The following is a 22,009-nucleotide window of genomic DNA, read 5'->3' as shown; positions in this document are numbered from 1 at the left end:
TGTGGTGATAAAGTCCTTTAGTTTCTTTTTACATGGGAAGCTCTTTATCTGTCCTTTGTTTTTTTTCCAAGCCCTTCTGTCCTGCATAGTTTCTTTTGAGAAATCGAGCGGCCAGTATTATGGATGTTCCCTTATAGGTAACTGTTTTTCTCTTGCTGCTTTTAAGATTCTTTCTTTGTTTTTAAACTTTGGCATTTTAATTATGATGTGTCTGGGTGTGGGATTCTCTGAGCTTCCTGGGGTTTTATGTCCTTTTCCTTCAGCAAGATAGGGACGTTCTCCACCATTATTTCTTCAAACAGATGTTCGACATCTTGATTTCCTTCAGGTACACCAATCAGATGACTATTTGGACACTTAATAGTGTCCCATATGCTCCTTAAATTATTTTTATAGTCTTGGCATCTTTTTCTTGACATTCTGACTAAATGTCCTTGGCTTTCTTGTCTTCTAGATAGGTCATTTGATCCTTTTCTTTATTCATTTTGTTTATTCCATTTAACATACTTCTCATCTCAGGTAATGTGTGCTTCACTTCAGATTGGCTCCCTTTATAAACTCCATTTCCATTTTTATGTTCTTTATCTCTTCATTGAAGTTCTCACTGAATTTATCTACACTTCCCAAAAGTTCATTGAGCATCTTCATAACCAGTGTTTTGAACTTTGCATCTGTTAAATTCTTGACTCTATTTTATCTGGATCTCTGTTCTTTTCTCTCGTGTGGCTTCTGCTTCGTCTTCCCATTTTGGCTGCCTTTCCGTGTCTGTTTCTATGTAGTAATGAGCAGAAGTCCTAAGTCTCCCGGCCTTATTAGAGTGGATTTGTGAAGGTGTCCAATGGCACAGTCTGGAGAGGAGTTCAGCTGCAGGCCAGATTTAGCCCCAGCCTGTGACCCTCTAGAGTCACCTGTTAAAATTCAGCAAGCAGTTCAGAGATGCTGTCTTTGCAGTTGCCTCAAAAGGCCACACCAGAAACCAAGGCCAGCTGCCTCCAGTGTGAGTCTAGGCGCTGCTCAGCAAGGAGCGCCTGACTCGCTGAGGATATACCTGGATGTGGCTTGGGTGGGACTGTGAGTTGAGGAAGGCAGGGTTTCAGGGACTCTGCTGGGCAGAGCAACCTCTGTTATCCAGTGTGATGACATCACGGCTATGTCCAGTGCACTGAGAGCGGGGAGGGCTCAACAGGGAACAATGAATACTGCTGGCACTTCTGTACAGAGCGAATCTCACTCCAGGCCTCACTCCAACGATCCAGTGTCCTCCTACAAGTCCCTGGTGCCCCCTGCAAAGCTGACCGCTATTTGAGAATTTTTTCTACTGCTGATGATAATATAACCAGCTAGTATTTTGGAGACATGTAATACTGGCAAGTTGACTTTACTGAAAAGTTGACATTAGTGGAGCTGTTTCAAAATGGACTAGAGCAGCAATCCCAAAGGAACTGCCTTGAAAAAGACTAAAGATTATAACTCTCTCCCTGAAGATAGAATTAGTATAGCTACAGAGTAACTTGACTTGTAACATCACTAGAAATGTTTCTCCTATTCATGTAATTATTTCCCTTCTTCTCTCACAAACTCTCTTGTTTTTAACATCTAATCAGGACGTTATTTGAGTTTCTGCCTGAATCTGTGCAGCCAGAAATTCAATTCTTTTTTATTGCTTCTCATTTTGGCTAGTTATTTTTAGGTTAACGACATATAGCATATACTATTTTACTCAATCTTCACAATAAAGTTCTTATGAGAACAATGAATACTATTCATGATGAGAAAAAAGAGGAGTAAACATTAAGAAGTTTAGTTAAGATTATATAATGCCAAGCTTTAGTCCCTTCCTTTAATTCCAAGGTCTATGTCTCTGATCCCTGACACATTTAGGTAGACAAAGTCTACTCAGAAGTAAGGAAGGAGATGTGTTGCTTCAAGCCTTAGTGGAATGCTGCCATAGCCGTTATGTCATCACACTACATAACAAAGGTTTCTCTGTCTAGCAGATTCCCTGAAACTTTGCCTACCCCAACTTTATTTAGGGTTTGTGCTTGTGCTAAATGCTTCCAAAGAGAAAGTAGGGGAAGTAAAAGTAGTTTAGTAATTGGGTATCTCAGCGATTCTTGTCAGGGTATACAGAGAAGGAGTAGGTCAGTTATTCAATCACTCAAAATATCAGGGTTGTAAGTTACATTGCAGATGCAATGTGTCTTTGGGAGAAACATTTCTCTTGGCTTTGTCCCTGGCCTTGTATGTATACATCACAATCTGAGTATTAGTGAGGAGAAATCTTATTTGTTCCCATTCACTGACCCAACTTAATTCCTCACTATCTCTCATCTACTGATTTTAATATTTCAGCTTTACCTTTTCATCTTCTATATTGCAAAATCAGAGTAAATACCTAAAACATAAATATGACAACAGTGAGCCTCTATTTAAAATCTTTCAATGGTTCTCCACTGCCTGTAGAACATAACTATAGAACATGGTTTACTAGTCAGCATGGTTTACTAGTTCCTCCAAGAAAACGTAGCTTCTGTTCAACTCTGTCATTGTACTCATTGATATTCTGGAATTGAACTTCAATTTCAATGGTAAAATTATTCTTATTTTTGGCAGATCCCACATTATTTTGTCTTAGTACCTTTTTTGTGGTCTGTGCAACACCATTCCCAACCTTGTCTACCCTAGGTAACTGTCACTTTCCTTTAATACTCAACTCACAACAATATAAATGTACTTAGCTCCACTGAGCTCTACACTTAAAAAATAGTTAAAATGGTAAAATTTATGTTGTATATATTTATGCACAATTAAAAACAAAAAGAGCAATGTACAAAAAAAATAACAGTTGTTTCAAGTAAGTAATTTGCAACAAGCAGTAAATAAATAACAGGGATATAATGTACAGTTGAGTGGATATAGACAATTTTGTACAATAATTACCAAACTTAGTAAAAGACTACAACTTAATTAGTCCATGCAGAAAAAATAAAATAATCATTGCTAGTGGCATTCATATTGCAATATATAAATGTATCATATTAACATATAGAGCTTAAAATAACACAATGATACATGTTGAAATAATTTTTTTAAATTTTTCGAAAAAAAAAAAACCCTCGTCAGTGTGAAAGGATTGTGCTAGGTAAGTATGCAGTACATATTATCTATGGATTGGTATCCTGGCCCTAAATAATAAATCCCTGGGAGGCAGGGGTTGCAACTGTGAAGCCCAAAGAATTAAGTTCAGGATTCAGGTAGTTCAACAAAACAATGAAGTATGGGAGCTTCGTCTGATGGGGTAGGACGTGGAGCTGGGGAAGAGGTGAGGCCTGGATAAAGGAACCGTGTTGGATGAGTTTCCGGAGTTCACGAGGAAAAGGGGGAGGGGGTGGCTCTTAATCTCCCAGCAACAAGATACCCACTAAGTAAATTCTCAGGGGAAAAACAATTAGTTCCACAGCCGAGAAGGAACTCGCGAAAGATTTCTCCAGAAGGAGACACTGGTTTACAAAAGGTTTTATCAGGTGAGCAACTGACAGAAGACTCCACTCTTCCGTGTTTGTTCTCTTCCGGGAGGCAGAGCAACCGCGTTTCCGTCCTTAGGCCCACCTTTTCCGGCCGGCTCCTGAGCTCGGAGGGGGCGAGGTTAGACCGCGGCGTCGGAGAAGATGTTTACAGGGAAACCGAGGTAAGCTGGTTGGGAGAGGGGAGCTGGTGAGAAAACGAGCTGCAGCGGACAGAGCTGGACACGGAGATTTCAGGCAGGAAAGAAAAGGAAGCTGGGCTGATTAATCTGGGCGTTGTCGGGGCTGCCAAAGGAAATAGCAGGATTGAAAAAACCTACGGTCTAGGAATGGAGCTGCGAAGCGATGGTACATGCCGGTTGTGTAATCAAAATACCGTGAAAAAATTTCATTTTTGAGCACATTAAAATCGCAGCGATTTCTTCTCAACGGACGCAGAAGAAAGAGCTGCTGGTGCGGCGCTGACGCTGGTTTATGTCTCCATCTTCCAGCCACAAGAAGTACAGGGCCTTAATGAAAAAGGAAAAACGAAAAAAACGTCGACAGGAACTCGCTCGATTGAAACACTCAGGTAACGGAATCCTCGTCTTCTTTTCTGTGTATAAAGTTGTCTCCTATTCCCTTATCTCATTCTTGTCAACTTCAGGTTACAGTGTTAAAATATCTGATGAACAATTACGATGACTGCTGCATCCTAAATAAAGTTTTGTTAGACCCATGTAGAAGGAAATTTATGCTGAATCATCAGTTAGCAATTACATTTAAGTATAAAGTACCTAATATTGGCAACACTTTTTAATTACAGTCACCAAGCTCAACCCTTGCATATAGTTAGTACTCTGACTTTTTCTTTATAAATCCAGCATTGGTCGAGGATTTTGATTAGACATAAGTTTACTATTATTGTTTTTAAATATTTAGAAGCATAAAACTAGTTATGAAACTCGTATTTACAAATCAGAAAGCCAAATAAAATTCAGGAACTTATTTAAATCTACATCAGTGTAATGTTAGGATTATGTATAACAAATGATCAGAACACAATTATGCTGCTAATGCTTATAAATACATATTTTTGGCATTTAAAATGTCTCTGACTATTGGCCTGTCCTGTATTTGCCCCTTTTTTCTATAAATAAAATTAGAACCTTCATGTATACAGCTCTCCATTATGTTTTTGGCCTTAACATTGCGCAACCTAACCTTTATGTGTAAAGCTATGCTTTAATGCAATAAATTAAATACTATTTATCTAACATAGTTAAAAATGCAAGTGGAAGCACTTAAATACACAGCAGTATAGGATTCTAATGGTTGTCATTCACATGTTCCACAATATGCTTAGTAAATTGTCACAGATAGCTCTAAAAATCCACTAACTATGGCCTCAAGTAACCAGGACCCTTGGGCTTTGAAAAACAAAAAAAATACAACTAAACATAGAGAAACAGCCATAGTGGTTTCATTTACCATGTGTATTTCCAGGTGATTATTTTATTAACAGTACGTCTGTCGCTGGTTCTGTGGAGTCCTGCAACGCCTGGATCCCAATTCTTGGCCCTGTCAACAAAGAATTGAAGGCAGCCCCCCCAGAAACTGATTGTACTCAAGCTAACTTTATTAAAAGTGACTTGTAGAAGGGAGAATAAGCCATCAGGGACAGATCAGCATTGAAAACAAAGTAAGCTCACTCTCAAAAGGGAGAGCAAGCTGCCAAAAGTAGTCAGCCCCAAAGATTTCTGCCAAGTGAAAGTATACTGTCAGATGAGAAAGCAAGCAGGCTCCAGGGAAAGCTGTTGCGTCATTCATTGTGCGTTTGGACATTTTATCCATTAATCTATGAGGCAGAATATTCATTATTTTGGGTGGTCACTTTGAGTAAAGGAGGTGTTTTTTTCTGGAATTAAGGAGATGCCCCTTTTCCTACTATATTTGGACTTTTTGGAACTGTCATGAGTCAGATGTATGATGGGTACAGCCTTAATCACAATGCTAATTTATTATAATGATTGCATAATGAAGCAAAGGTGAATTCTAGGTCACACTAGCTATCCTATGCATGCCTATGTTGGGGACTTTCCCTATCCCCTTTATTTTCCACTTTAGCAGGAAGTTTTAAACTACAAAACTGCTTCAGTACGTCAAAGCTATTGTTCAAGGCTGTTTTTCATTTCAGTGGCTCTGGGGAAGGGTCCTGATGTAACTCCTACCTCACTTCGAATATTTGGAATTGAGTGATCATTCTGTTCACCTGCAATATGTAATGTCCTTTTTTTATTACTACTTGGAAACTGGTCCAATATATTCAGGACAGAGTATCAGGAATAAACAGAAATCGTGTTGAAGTTACACTTGTATTTCATTTTTTCATTTCTAAAATTCTCAATTATCACACATTATTTAATCTTTTCTTACAGCAGTTTTTTTAAAAAACCTCTTTTTATTTTTCCCTGTTTTAAATTCAGTAATAGCTTATGTTTGCATTGTGTGGAATTCTTTTCCTTTTTATTTTGCAAAGTTCATTCACAGCAAGTCTTGCTAGAGAATCACTTAGATCAGGTCCTTTGGTGAATTAGTTTGTTGAAAGATATAGGTCACTGCTGTGCTTGGGATTATACAGTATAGCTAATGCTATCTCCAAGACTAAGCAGCTTGATTATTATTATTAGCTCTGCTCCTAGTTTTGTCTACTTTGACTCAAAATTCTTTACCTAGTGATACTGTGGAATAAGAAACTGCTGTTCATTCATTGTATCACATTGAATAGGCAGACATTACCCAGAGTCTAGAACACAGAGTATTGCTGTTAGAGCAATTTTGCTAATAATTGGTAGAAATTTATGAAATATTGACCTCAATTATAGATATCCTTTTGACGACCTGTTCCACTTTATGTAATCTGAAATCAACTACGTTGTCACAATTTAGGGTAATATAAAATGTAAAAAGATAGTTAAAACCCTTTAACACAATTAAATTTATTGTACTTACATGGTGCAGTCCCTAACCTTACTAACACTAGGGACTGATACTCCTATGAGAGTAACGCCTGATGATCTGAGGTGGGGCTGAGGTTGTGAGATGGGGAGCGATTGCAAGTACAGATGAAGCTTCTCTCTTTTGCCACCTACTCAGCTGCGCAGTGGTGCACTGATGGCAACTGATAGCGTCGTGGTCTGAGTGTTGGAGAGCCCTGCATGTATATGTATGTTTGCATATATTTGGTTATACTTCTATACAGAAAGCTACACATTGAAGTGATTGTAATTACCTACGTAAAGTGTGTGAGCTTGGTTTTGGGGGTCTGGGAGTGTTGAATGAGTCAACACATATTTTTGAGTATCAGCTGTGTCTGGGCAATAGACATACCTGTATAAATAAGTCATGTCCTCTGTGCCAGTTTTGGTCATTTATTTATCTGAATAATTGTTTGAGTTCAGTTATCCTCCATATGTGTTTGTTGAAATAGTAAAGTGCATGCTTAGAAAAGTAAGTTAATCTAGGACTCAGTGAGCCTTTGGTTAAACCTATCAGTATATGTGACAGATAAAAATCTTTTAAGCTTGCCATCTCCTGAATCATGAACAACTTCTGTTGCATTTCCTTAAGGTTGCTTCAGTTTCCCCTCTGCTCATCTCTACTCTTACTGCTATTTTTTTTTCCTCTAGAATTTAAATTTTAAATTGCAAGGGATATAATTTGTAGGAAAGATAATTTTTTCATGTTATTTTGAAAATGTTCCAATTTACAGAACATTGAAAAAATAGTACAGTAAACATCTATAATTGTTTACCTAGATTTGCCACTTAACATTTGTCCTCTTTTTTCCCTTTTTTCTCTATATACATATATAAATGAATATATGTATACATACATAGATACATGTTCATATATACATACTTTCTGAATAATTTACAAATCTATTTGATATATATTTCACATCTAAACATATCAGCTTGCATCTCCAAAGAATAAGGACAATTTCCTACAAACCATAACATAAAATTTGCATCTATGTAAATAAGAGTCTAATGTATGACATACTACTGGTTATAGATATACCCAGAATTGAGATACATGTAAAACCAGGCATATATGTTACATATACATTACGTATATATTGTTTCTGAATCACCTTCCAAAATTCAGGTTCTTATGACCAATGTGAAAGTAAAGCCAAAAACATTGAAGATAGAAAAAGATTTATTTGATTTCACCAAAGCAAAGACAGGAAAACAAGATATCTCAAATTTATCTCTCCCCAAAAGCAAAAGTAGGGAGTTTTTATGGGGCCAGGGAGTAGAGCAGGGAAAAGTTCCAGAGAACAGAGAGAAGTGTGTGTAATTTTCAGTCATAGATCATGCTTTTTATATAAGACTCCTGGACATCAGCAGCTGGTAGCAACTACCTTGAAAACATTCTTTCTGAGAAACAAATTCATAAATTCTCTTTGAGAACTTGGAATTATCTCCTGCTTGACAAACAGCACATCAGCAACACAAAATGTGAGAACAAGAGGTGCAGGGTTTTAGAACCAAGATTGTGCAAAATATCTAATAATTGTGCATCAGTGATGTTATTTTTAAAGCAAATGAAGAAACTACACATATTGTGACTGTCACCATCATTTAAGTTAGCATTGTTTTGTGCTAAACTGGCTACTTTTTTCTATTATCTCAAACAAAGTGTACTTTTAAACACTGCTTGGAACTTGCTTTCCAGACAGACCTCTAGGACATGCCTGTTCTTTGGACATCTATTTTAAAAAAATTTATTTATTTTCATTAGATTCAAATATACAGTACATTAGTTAGATATCTATATAGTTTGGATCCCCCCAATTTCTTCATCTCTCCCCTGGCCCTCCACCTAACCAACGTATTAATGCTGACTGCATTCCCTATGCCATGCTCCCCATCCCTGTAACCATCAAGTACTAATTTGAACTTCTTTAACCCTTCACTCCCTTCTCCCACTCCCCAAACCCCACGCCCCTCTGTCACCAAATTGCCCACTGTTTTTCATTAGTTCTTCTTATTCCTTAGATTCTGCATATAAGTGAAATCATACAGTGTTCATCTGACTTAAATACCTTCTAGGTCCATCAAAGCAATGTCTTTTTCCATCCCATCCCTTTTCATATGTAGGGGTCTTGTTTTCTTATCCTTTCGGCCACTCTATCTTTCCGTTGGAGCACTTAATTCTTTTCCATTTAAGGTACTTATTGATAGGAATGTAATTGTTACCATTCTTTATTTCTGTTTTTGATACATGTTTTTTCTTCTTAAAGAAGTTCCTCCAACATTTCCTATAATACTGGCTTTGTGGTGATAAAGTCCTTTAGTTTCTTTTTACATGGGAAGCTCTTTATCTGTCCTTTGTTTTTTTTCCAAGCCCTTCTGTCCTGCATAGTTTCTTTTGAGAAATCGAGCGGCCAGTATTATGGATGTTCCCTTATAGGTAACTGTTTTTCTCTTGCTGCTTTTAAGATTCTTTCTTTGTTTTTAAACTTTGGCATTTTAATTATGATGTGTCTGGGTGTGGGATTCTCTGAGCTTCCTGGGGTTTTATGTCCTTTTCCTTCAGCAAGATAGGGACGTTCTCCACCATTATTTCTTCAAACAGATGTTCGACATCTTGATTTCCTTCAGGTACACCAATCAGATGACTATTTGGACACTTAATAGTGTCCCATATGCTCCTTAAATTATTTTTATAGTCTTGGCATCTTTTTCTTGACATTCTGACTAAATGTCCTTGGCTTTCTTGTCTTCTAGATAGGTCATTTGATCCTTTTCTTTATTCATTTTGTTTATTCCATTTAACATACTTCTCATCTCAGGTAATGTGTGCTTCACTTCAGATTGGCTCCCTTTATAAACTCCATTTCCATTTTTATGTTCTTTATCTCTCCATTGAAGTTCTCACTGAATTTATCTACACTTCCCAAAAGTTCATTGAGCATCTTCATAACCAGTGTTTTGAACTTTGCATCTGTTAAATTCTTGACTCTATTTTATCTGGATCTCTGTTCTTTTCTCTCGTGTGGCTTCTGCTTCGTCTTCCCATTTTGGCTGCCTTTCCGTGTCTGTTTCTATGTAGTAATGAGCAGAAGTCCTAAGTCTCCCGGCCTTATTAGAGTGGATTTGTGAAGGTGTCCAATGGCACAGTCTGGAGAGGAGTTCAGCTGCAGGCCAGATTTAGCCCCAGCCTGTGACCCTCTAGAGTCACCTGTTAAAATTCAGCAAGCAGTTCAGAGATGCTGTCTTTGCAGTTGCCTCAAAAGGCCACACCAGAAACCAAGGCCAGCTGCCTCCAGTGTGAGTCTAGGCGCTGCTCAGCAAGGAGCACCTGACTCGCTGAGGCTGTCTATACCTGGATGTGGCTTGGATGAGCCCACGAGTTATGGGAGGTGGGATTTCAGGAAATCCTCTTGGTTGAACCACCTCTGTTATCCAGTTTGATGATGTCGTGTCTGTGACAGTTCTGTTTCCATGCACTGGGAGGTGAGAAGGCTCAACAGAGACCAATGGATACCGCCAGCACTTCCGTGCAGAGTGAGTGTTGCCTCGGCCCTCAGTCCGAAAATGTGTCCCTGTAAGTCCCTGGTGCTCCCTGTGCACAGCCAAATGGTCACTGGTGCTCCGAGCAAGCAGGTTTGTTACTGCGAAAGTATGCTTGCAGACACGGCCCCTTTAAGAGTCATCTGCCTATGCCACAGCCTCTGTGTCACTCAGCCGCTAGGGACCAGGCAGCCCCATGTCCTCACCCCATCCTACTTTCTGCCATTGTAGGGTGCTTTCTTGTCTTTCTCCATAGTATGGCTTGTTCGTCTAGATCTCAGGAGAGTTTTCCTTGCTGCTGCTCCTTATTTCTGTCACAACTCTGATTTACTCGCCAGAGAGATGAACAGAGCCTCTGTCACCTACGCCATTTTTTTTTCCCTGTCTCTCCTTGGACATTCTTAATCTTTGACCATAAGCTACATGACAACCAAAGCAAATGAAACATTTAAAATGTTACCTATATCTTAATTAGAATTAAATTATTTAATTTTAGATGTTGAAAACACTAGTGGTATTGAAACAAAAGTGGTTCAGCTACTATATTACATACGTGATTGATTATGTTGAAAAGCTGAAGCCAGTTATCTTACGAAGTCATATAAAATGCTTTCCATTTTGGATGTTTGGTATATTCTCATGTTACACTCTATATGGCAAAATAATACAAAGAAGATGTTATATACTTTTTGCTACATTAAGAGGCCTGTAAATCAAGTTGCTTCACTCTTGGTCATATAAATGTGCTTTAATTTGCTGTGATCTGATGTTTATCTCTCCCACCCTCAAATTCATATGTTGAAATATTAATACAATGAAATGTCCAATGCCCAAATTCATATATTGAAATCCTAGCCCACAATATGATGGTGTTATGAGAATGGCATTTGGGAGATGAGATGGTAGTGATGCAGGGCAGGGCAGCTTACCCCAAGTTAGTGGGGAGAGACCAGCCTTGCACTGAGAGAAGAGGGTTCTTTGATGGAGAGTGAAGAAAGAATTCAATACATACGCCAAAGTTAGAGTCAAAAAGAGAGTTTATAGAAAAGGGGTGACACTCCACAGACAGAGCTGGTCCCTTCTCAGCGGCGGACAGTGAGAGGAACAGTGAGAGACAGTAAAGGCACTGAGAGGGACCTTAGTGTTCAAGGAATTCATTCTTTACGTCATTCTTTAGTTCTCATTTCCTTTGATATGGACAGTGAGAAGAGGAAGGATAGTTAGTGTGAAAAGGTAAGAATATGTAGAGTGAAAGGCCTACTGGCAGTTCCCAGCCTTGGACCCGTAGGTTCCCCATGGTTTTAGCCATAGGGAATGACTCTTGGTTCCTGTTTCCCCTTCACAGATGTGAGGAATGGGTTGTTAGCAATCCCGGCAGAAATCTACCTTTGTTCTGAAGGTGTCCCGCTGACTTGGCTGCAGGCCTGATCAGGACTTTGCAGGCTCTGATTTTGGCTAGATTCACATTTTAATTCTCTTGCTTCCTTTCTACATTAAGAGGATCTTAATTGAGGAGCTTGGAATCATTGTGAATGGGATCGGTGCCCTTACAAGAAAAGGTGCCACAGAATTCCCTCACCCATTCGGCCAGGTGATGCCACAAATGTATGAGACTTGGTCTGGAAGTCTGATATCAGACTTCCACCCTCCCGAACAGTGAGAAAAAAATATTTATTGTTATATAAGTGCTCCAGTCTGTGGTATATTTTATAGCAGCTCCAATGGACTAAGAGCTGTTGTCCTAGATTGATACAATGTAAAAGTATATTTTCCCACTTTATAATTTATTAGTACTAGTCTGTGGGATGATATATTGAAGTGGTGTAAATATCCTGCGCCTAACAACTTTTCATCCAGTGTTTTTAGCAGCTTTGCCTAAAATACTTTTTAGGTAGATGTTTCAAAAACAATTTCTTTTTTAGATGCCTTTATTTTGTAAAGATGTGTCTTCCTTCACATCCTTGCAGCCTTTTCCAGTGTCATGACCAATGCATTTTTTTAAAAAAATTTAATGTTACTCATTACTCGAATTATCTTTTAATGTTTAGAGTTTCCAAAATTTTGTCATTTGAGCAGATTTTAAATAACAGATTTGTACCATTTTGGCAAAAATAAAAAAAATTATATGTTTAAATATTTTCCTAAATCATTGACCAAAGTTTTACAGCACTCATTTTAATAAACATTTAAATTCCGTCAGGACTGTCACAAAAAGAAGAGGATGCTAGTAATGAAGAACAACTAAAAGAAGAGAAGCTATCGGAGATAGAGAGGTCAGCACTGATTTAAAGCTTGAAGTTAAATCACTTATTTTATTTGAATATTGTAAGGTTTTCCCTAATACAAATTTTCTTTATAAAAACTGGTACATTGTTGATAGAGAGACTGCATGTGTTGAGGCAAAAAGATATATGGTAACTCTGTACTTTCCCCTTAATTTTGCTGCCTCACAACTGAAGTCTTTTTTAAAATAAAAAAGAAGTTTAATGAAAAAAATATACTCTGTGTAGGCCCAAATAACAACTGAGTCGTACAACCTAATTTAAATTTCGTAGGGGCTCTAATATTCAGGGAAGGGAAGATAAACCTCACTGTAATCTCAAGAACTCTTAAATGTAAAGATGAGCCACAGAAGGTCATATTCAGGTGAAAACTTGCTTTTCCTTCGATCATTAATGTGACATAGAATGTGAAGTATCACTCCAAGTGGTAAAGGTGATTCTTTGTTATTATTTATGTAACCATTTAGCCTGGCCTTTTTTTTTTTTTTTTTTTTTTTTTGAAGAGTAAATTAATTTCATTGACGGATAAAAAACTAAAGCAGTAAGAAGTATAGATAGTAAACAATAATTATTGAGTTCTGCTGAAATTCTTTTTCTTTTCACTTTAAGCCAAAAGGACCAAAAACTACAGACTGTTAGTGAGCTAATAGTTTTAAGCATTTCTTCTACAAAAACTGCATAGTTTAGCATTGCACAGTATTAAATTTATACATTTTTGGAAAACCCTGGAAGTTTTAATTTTTATGTTTCTTTATAAGATGAAGAAATCATTATATAATTTGTTTCTGTGAGAGTTTTTTCTACGTTTATTGATTATTTGAATTACTAATAAAACTTTCATTTACTTATTTTTTTAATGAGTTAATGATATACTTTGTGTTTAATTTACAGAATACATTTGGTATATAAAAAAACTTGCACAAAACATGATGCAGTACATAAAATGTTTTTTAACACATGGATAAGGTTTATTTTAGATTTTGTTCAGATAGAAGAATAAATTTTTCTATACATTGTACAATTGTAAACATATTATAGAATATGACAATAACAGTCTTTGAGGATTATGTCAGGACTTCCTAAGAAATATGTATGATAATTTTTGTCACTTGTGAAAATAAGCCTTTTGAGATACAATCCAAAATATAATAACTCCAGGATGATGTATATCTATTTATAAATAATTGTTTTTCTTAGTAAGAATTTATTTCTATATATAATAATAGTAATGAACTTAATTCTGTGGGAAAGGAACTGATATCATTAAATGTTAAGATATGTCAATTGGAAAGCCAAAGGTATTAAATCTGGACAATTGACAGTTTATTACAGCCAAGTTTGTAAATGGCTGCTATTATTTTATATTGTGTTGTTGTAACAGTCTTAAAACCTTCACCACACATAACATTTGCCTCTGATTTGTCTCTTTTTCTAGATTTAATAAAACATTCGGATACTCTAATATACAGATCTCTCAGACGTGCTTGTGTGCAAGTTGGATCTTATTTGTTGGGATACAGATGTTTAGCTCCTTGTAATTTCAAGGGGACATATCTCTCACGCTACCGTGCTTCTGACATCAGTATCCCATAAAATATTTGTATTCCTAGCTGATGGGCTGTAATTGCTACCAATCAAAAAGTTCATACACCTAGCACCAGCAGAGCCAAACACTGAACACCAGAATTTCAGTGGAGAAATTAGATTTACTTTCTAGGTAGCACTAAGCAGGAATAGGAAAGCTAATGTTCAAAAGCTCAAACTTCCCATTTACTTATTGGCAGTTGGCTTTAAAGGGTGAAATTGGGGGCAGACGTATTCAGTACGTGGGCAGCTAGCTCATGGGTATCTTCTGATTGGTTGGAGCTGGAGTTACAAAGAGATATTTTTAGGATTTTTGGGTCATCAGCCCTGCAGTGCCATCTAGTCTGGGGTTTACAGGACTGTGGTCAGTGACAGTCTGCAGTTTTCTATCTTGTGGGGGTTCTGGTTTCTGTAAAACTTCTCAAGGTATATGTCAATATGTTATCCGTGATTCCAGAGGGGACACTAGTGCCCCAAGATCTTGATTTATATCTGAAAAAGTTGACTTTGGTAAATATAAGGAAGAGGGTCTTGAGTCTGCTTACTTTGTGGGGATGCTTTGTCGAGAAGGGAATCTGGCTCAGTTTTAAAACTGCATATTGTCTTTTTTTACAAAAGTATTTTTCGCTGATTTTGTTGACTCATAAATGTGTATGCGAAAAAGCAAAGAATTAAGAAGATATAAAAAATTAAAGGGCAGCAATAAATTCCCAAAGATAGCTACTGTTAGAAGGAGTTTAATGCAAATGTTGATACAAGCGTATATATTGTTGGGGGGGGGGTGATATTTACATATATAATCTATACTTTTTTTGCTGAAGATAAAATACATATTTTTCAGTATCAATGCAGGGATTTCATTCAGCTGTCTTAATGGCAATATAGTTTCAGTTGTATGGATCTAGCATAATTTATTTTTAATAATTTATAGTTCTCTTATGGACACTGAGGTTATAATAACTTTTAATTAAAAATAGGTTTAAAATTTAAATTAAAAGTTACAGTTAGATTCTGGGAAAACGTGGTGGAGTGAGAGACGTCCTTAGATCTCTCCCCTTGAAACAACAATAAGCTGAACATCTAAAAGTGAACTAAAAACACCCAAACTTCACACCAGCACATCTGAGCATGGGATCTTTGCATAAGAGCTACCATAGGTCAGATCCCCTGGTGTCAGGCGGTGGACTGGAAGAAATAAAGAAGCTGCCTCTCATAGCCCCTGGACTTCTTACATGAGGAGGCGGAGGGCTGAAGGTGCGGTGACTTCCCTGATCAGCTTGCCTAGAAGTGCTAGGTCTTTTCTGTGCAGCTGGCAGCAGGGCGCAGTCAATCAGGACAGAAAACAAAGAAGTGGGATGGGGCCGCAGAGAAACAATAGTTGATTTCTACCAGTACTGGTTGCAAAACCGAGGCTGAGCCGCAGCCGCCAACCCCCAACCCAGAGGGCCCCTCCCTCCATATCCTCCAAGACTGATCACCACAGAGCCCCAGGGGAACCAGAGCAAACACTACTGAAACTGTTGCTAATACTGACAGGGACTGAAACTGAGAGTAGAGAGTGTTATTAAAATCTACAAGAAAATAAAAGATGTTATGCTTTATATAAAGCAGGGATCCAAGAGGCTTGGATACCACCTGCTTAAAACCAAAGGAAAGCATCCTCTTTGCATCAGGCTAAAGAGAAAGACCTTTATTAAATAAACCTTCTTTCTGGAAAAACGACAGAATACACTTCCATTAATGCACAGATGGAGAAATAGTCCATTAAACACCGTGAACAACCAAGATGACAAAGCATCTCAGAAAGGGAAAAATCTCTAGAAAATGAGCTTACAGACATAGAAATATGCAACTTAAGTGACAGAAAATTCAGGATGGTACTTCTGAAAAAACTCAATGAGTTCTGAAACGAGTCATGTCAGTAATTTCAGAAATTGCGAACACAGCTAGGTAAGCAGAGCAAAGAGATTGAAACCCTCAAAAAGGACCAAACAGAACTTCTGGAGATAAAAATATATTTGCAAGCGATGCCTCCAATAAGAGCCTAATATCCAAAATATACAAAGAACTCATATGACTCAGTAACAATAAAATAAATGATCAGATCAAAAAATGAGCGGAGGACCTAAACAGACACTTCTCCCTAGAGGACATACAAATGGCCAATAAATATATGAAAAGATGCTCAACATCGCTAGCTGTTGGGGAAATGCAAATGAAAACCACAATGAGATACCGTCTCACACCTGTTAGAATAGCTATAATCAACAGGGCAAGTAATAACAAATGTTGGAGAGGATGTGGAGAAAAAGGAACCCTCATACTTTGCTGGTGGGACTGCAAATAGGTACAGCCGCTATGGAAAACAGTATGGAGGTTCCTCAAAAAACTAAGAATTGATCTGCAATATTATCCCGCAATCTCACTACTGGGTATTTACCCCAACGACTTGAAAACCCATATCCTAAAAGATGTTTGCTCCGACATTCCTAGCAGCACTATTCACAGTGGTCCGGACGTGGAAGCAACCAGAGTGTCCTATGATAGATGATTGGCTAAAGAAACTGTGGTACATATATACAATGGAATATTACTCGGCCTTAATAAGAAGAGATGAAATACTGCTGTTTGTGACAACCTGAATGGACCTTGAGATGATCGTGCTGAGTAAAATAAGCCAGACTGAAAAAGTTGAAAATCACATGATATCACTTATATGTGGGCTATAAACCTAAAAGCAACAAATGAATAGGACAAACAAACAGAGCTCAAAGACATGGACAATGTACTAGCGGTTACCAGAGGGTAGCAGGTGGGAGAGGAGGGGAAAGGTAGAAATTTTTGATACTGTATGTCCAAGTCACTTGCCATTTTAAGGTAACATCTCTCATAACTGATTGTTCTTATAGACAGACAGCTATTAATTGATTTTTATACCTCGTCATGTTTTCTTGAAACCTTTAGCATTTTTTGCTTTTAAATATTTTCTTTTTTCAGCAGATTAGGTATTGGGGGCCAAACTACAGGAGCCTCTTAACTATATGGAGTATTAGTCCAAATGTATATGACATATGTTAGGTTTTCATAGTGCTGAAATCGCATACTTGTCATTTTTAAAATGTGTAGAATAAGAAGCATAATACTTTTCTGAATATGAAAGCCTATCTGTTGCTTTGAAACTTGTTATTTACTTTATTGGCAACTAAAGGTAAAGCTGTAATGTCATTTTATTTCAATAAGAGAAATGTCATAAATGTAGATTTAAGCTGTTTTCTTTTAGGTAATTAGATAATTGCTCCAATATAATTCTTTTCCAGGATCATTACTTAAATCTTCTAAATTCTCTTACTCCCACTTAAGCGTATAAAATATCTTTCATGCCATTTAAATCATTTTCAAAATATGTCATTTGCTAATATAAGTATTAATATAGGTGTGCATATATATATATAATCTTTGTGTTTGTAGATTGATACCTTTTCTTTGATTATATCTTTATATCAACAGGCAAAGCTTACATGAAAAGTGGTTGTTGAGGGAGCAGAAGGCACAAGAAGAATTCAGACTAAAGAAGGAAAAGGAAGAGGCAGCTAGAAAACAGCAGGAAGAACAAGAGGTTTACTCTTAGTCAAATTAATAGCCAACTAATTAGTTAACTAAAATAACTTCTAATTAAAATATGAAATGACTTTTCTATATTAAGAATTACATCTTGGACAAAAACAAACAAAAAACTTTAAAAAACTGATATTGTTGGTGTATCCATTTTATTTAAAGTTTTTCTGTTGTTTGTACATTATGTTAAATGTTTATAAAAAGCAAATCTAGGCAGAAAATTACCTTTTATTCTCTTTTCTTTCCCTTTAAAGAGAAAGTTAAGGGAAGAATGGGAAGAACATCAGAGAAGAGAGAGAGAAGATGAGAAGAAGAAACTACAGGAGAAGAAAGAAAGAGAGGTGATTCCTATCATAAGATAAATGCGTTGTATACATTATGCATAGATTGTGTGGATTTGAAGCTGTAAGCATGTGAAGGGTTTGAGTCTTTTGTTTAGAAAGAGTCATACTTTTTAATACAGACATATGCTACAGTTTCTTTATCATACTTTTCTTTGGATCCATGCCATGGCAAGTCTGATTATATTAATTCGAGGTTTTTCTTCAGCTTTACCCAGTGGACCCTTTATAATAGGGAAAAAATCTTTTTTCTATAAAGGTGGATAGTAAATGTTTTAGGCTTTGCCGGCCAGAAAATCTTTGTCACAACCATTCACTTCTGCCATTGTAGTGCCGAGGCCACCATGAATGACAGTACATAAACAAGTAGGCATGGCTGTGTGACAGTACTTTTTTTTTTTTTTTTTTTTACAAAAGCAGACAGCAAATGGTGTTACTCTAAGGTTTTGCTGTATATGAGGTCACTCATTTAGAGAAAAATATTTTGTATAGTTGCTATATTTATTTCATTCCTTTCAGGCTTAACTACTATGTCAGTAGAAATATTTGAGTGAGATAAATTAGAAATCGAAAATTAATGATTTAGAACATTTTTTTTGTTGTGGTTATTAAATCTTGACTTGGTTTCCAACTTGTAGCTAATAGGCAATTTGCTCATTAAAGAAAATAATCTATTAAGGTATATGTACATATCTTTTAAATCTTCCAATATTCTTTTTAAATATTGACTTGGTATATTTGCTGCTGTTTCTTAAAACTGTATTTATTTGAAAAATTTCACAGCTCATCTTTTCTTAACTGATTGGTCAAACTATCTTTTCTGGATAGTGCTAAGTTTGAATAACATAAAGTTGAATAGTTAACCATCTCATAATGGGGGAAAATACTTATGTCTTAGTCATGATGGAATAGAAGTACCCCCCCCCAGGGTCTTTGATCTTTATATTTCAGCCCATCAGTTAATTTCCATGCAAATTTTAGGCACTCTTATGTGAGTACTGTTTTCTAGGTAAGGTAAAATCGATCACTATAGATTTTCAGGAGACAAAAAAATTGGAGCTTTATACTTTCTTTATAGACAGGAATCAATTCCTATTTTAACAGTAGAATTTTCTTCAGTTCAGGTCTTTAAGAGATCAGGTAAAAGCTAAGACTTCTTTTAAATGCTTTGATTTTTAAGAAAATCTAAGACATTAAAAAGAAACAATGAAATGAAGTAGATTCTAAGCATATATAAAGAAATATGTGACACGAGTTTCCGCTCTGTGTAAAATAGTTCTCTAGTTGACAGAGAGTGGGCAGTAAAAAGATGGTCCCTGGTCTTATTGAGTTGGTTTTCTAGATGTGGCAGCCATATGATAAATTGGCATAAAAGATTATTTCAAATTATATTACATGCTATAAATAAAGCAAGGTGATGTAATAGAGTATTGAGTGTGATAGAGTGATAAGTGGAGGGATGGATGTAGTTCTTTAGATTACATGGTAAGGGAAGATTTCTCTTAGGAGTTGATGTTTGAGCTGACAGCTTAGAACAAAGATTTCAGGGAGAATAGAGGAAAGGGCCTGAGCTTGAACCTCAGAGAAGTCCAGAGTGCCTTAATTCTAGTGACTAATGGACAAAGTATCAGGAGTGGGGTAGGAGATTAGAGGATAGGCAGGGTCAGATAATGTAAGCCCTCATGGATTGGAAGGATATTAAGTATAACCTTTATCGTTCAGAGTTATATATAAATAATGGGGGATGGGAAGCAGTGACCAAAGAGGCAAGAGTCTAAATAAGGCAACCAGTTAGAAGACTTGCAGATAATATGTGATGCTGGTTTGAACAAATATAGTGCTGAGTAAAGATATAGTGCTTCTGGGTAGACTGGGGGAAGGTAGAGAGAGAAAGGGTTAATGCAGGTCATTCTCTTAGGTTTTTAATTTGAACAAGTTGGCAAGTAAATGGCAACACCATTTACTGAGATATAGGTCACTTACATGGATGGGGGAAGAGTGAACAAGAGTTCTATTTTGAGATTCTCAAATTACAGAGAACTCTTAAATGTCCTAGTAGAGTTATCGTCTCGTAAAGGGCTAGGTAAGAGAAGTCTAACATAATTAAAACTTATTTAAATGCCAATTAGGTAGAAATTTATGGGAATATTCAGAACTTATTTTGCCTCATCTAAGTTTTAAATGTCCCATAAATCTTAAATACTACTGTTCATGTCAAATTTTAGTCTTGATTAAATATTTTAACTAGCATTGTTTTATAATATTCACTGATACCTCATCTTAAAAACTAGACCATGGTGTCTGTGCCTTAATATACTACATATTGCTGTTTCTGAAATTACTATAGGAATACTTAAATATTTTTTAATGTTTTTTGTTACATTTTCTATACTTACATTCCTTTGAAACCTGTTCAGAATATCTGGGCTGTAGAAAGGAAATTAGGAACATGAAGCCTTGCATGTGCAAGGTTTTTAAAATTGTTACACACGAGATTTTCATCCAGAAAAACTAGCTGTGACTTATCTAATTTCCAGATTTTCATTAGCTCTTTGCATTTGCAGGAAGCTGTTCAGAAGATGTTGGAACAGACTCAGGTATTTGAAAATGAGGTATTTTTAAAATCTTTAAAAATTTGAGACCGGTTAATGCTTTTAAAAAAATAATGCTTCCAGTAATGTTAATTTTATTATAGGCTATTTATATGGAGTCTGGATATTTGAAATAACTTTGTGGCTTTGTGTTTTATACAGTAAAAGAGCAACAACAAAAGTTTATTGATAAACACTAATGGTATTGAATCACATCTATGGACTGTACTTATTTATAGTTCCTAAGGTAATAGAAGCAATTTATCCCACTGTGGTTTGACTTGCTTCAGAATACTTAGATTTCTCTCACAGATGGTTCCCTAACAAGTCTTTTGAACCTTTTCAGAAGGAATGGACAGAAAGGAAGGCTTGGTCATTGCTTCTGGTAGCTTTAGTAATGCCGGAAAATGGGCAGTGACTGGGAGTCAACAGAGACATACAGCTCATGAACCTCAGGACAGTTGTTTGTAGTCTTGGTTGCGTATTACAACTTAAATGTGTGTATTCTCTATTATGAATAAGTTTTTGTTTTTGACTAAAATATTTTAAATATATTTTTAACCTTTAATTCTTAATAGATTTTTATACCATCAGTATTGTATTGTTATTTTCAACAGCTAGGAAATGGTACTACATGGCAAAACCCAGAACCACCCCTGGACTTAAGAATAATGGAGAAAGATCCAGCAAATTGTCCATTCTACAGTAAAACAGGAGCTTGCAGGTTTGGAAATAGGTAACTAATTTTATTTTATCATGAGATTTAAGGGTCAAAACTATTCTCTTTTGGGGAGGAGCACAAGCTTCAGTTAGAAATATTAGGAATCTCACATCTGCTTCTCCAAGACGTAAAGCGGACTTAGCTTATTTCTCTGACAGTGCTTTCTTTACATTCCTACAGCTTTATGAAGATCTGCCTTTTATCCTCTACTTATTATTGCATTAGTCCATGTAGACAATTTGGATGGGGAAATATACTGCTGTTTCGAGAAACTAACATCTTATTTGTGTTTTAAAACGTAAAACAATTTGCACAAAACAAGCTTTTAAAATTCGCTGTGCTTAAATGAATATCTGTGAAGGACAAGATCAGTAAATAGAGGGAAATGTAATTCACCATCCTCAGTGGGCTCAGATTCAGGAACAGACAGACCTATGGTTTCAAAAACTAGCTTTAACAGTTGTTACTTTGTGAAAGTTACTTAAGCTCTTTTTGTCTTAGTTTTGTCATTTATAGATGAGAATTAAAAATGGTATCCCCATTGTGGGGCTGAAATGAGTGAATACTCATGAAATGAGGAAATACATGAAAAGTGCAACATGAGTGTTTGCTGGCATTTTTCTTAAGATCATTGTTGCTGCTGTTCTTTGAGCCATTGTTCTTTTTTGGATGAGTGTTTCCGAAATAAGACATTTATGTGGAAAACTAAATGTTCTTTTCATTCATTTAACAAATATGTGAACATCCTAATGAACACTGTGATTTTTATAATTTGGCTCACTTATTAA

At 36.4% G+C, this 22,009-nt stretch overlaps 1 protein-coding gene across 5 annotated transcripts in view; it reads left to right on the top strand.

The window, feature by feature from the left end:
- The first annotated feature begins 3,590 nt into the window (after window positions 1-3,590).
- LOC120587396 (U2 small nuclear ribonucleoprotein auxiliary factor 35 kDa subunit-related protein 2-like) overlaps window positions 3,591-22,009 on the top strand; it is a 28,042-nt gene continuing 9,623 nt past the window's right edge. The window contains exons 1-8 of one of the 5 annotated variants that reach the window (XM_039844133.1): window positions 3,622-3,688; window positions 4,016-4,095; window positions 10,009-10,081; window positions 12,288-12,360; window positions 17,461-17,569; window positions 17,823-17,909; window positions 20,474-20,521; window positions 21,118-21,236. In XM_039844133.1, the coding sequence (XP_039700067.1) occupies window positions 10,054-10,081; window positions 12,288-12,360; window positions 17,461-17,569; window positions 17,823-17,909; window positions 20,474-20,521; window positions 21,118-21,236 (464 nt within the window). In that variant the 5' untranslated portion in view covers window positions 3,622-3,688; window positions 4,016-4,095; window positions 10,009-10,053. The other 4 variants (XM_039844130.1, XM_039844131.1, XM_039844132.1 and 1 more) reach the window with 4 other exon arrangements.

This window comes from Pteropus medius, unplaced genomic scaffold (assembly GCF_902729225.1).
Source record: "Pteropus medius unplaced genomic scaffold, Ma_sr-lr_union100, whole genome shotgun sequence".
Taxonomy (NCBI): domain Eukaryota; kingdom Metazoa; phylum Chordata; class Mammalia; order Chiroptera; family Pteropodidae; genus Pteropus; species Pteropus medius.
Note: the sequence above shows the minus strand (reverse complement) of the source record. Positions and strands in the feature narration are given on the sequence as shown.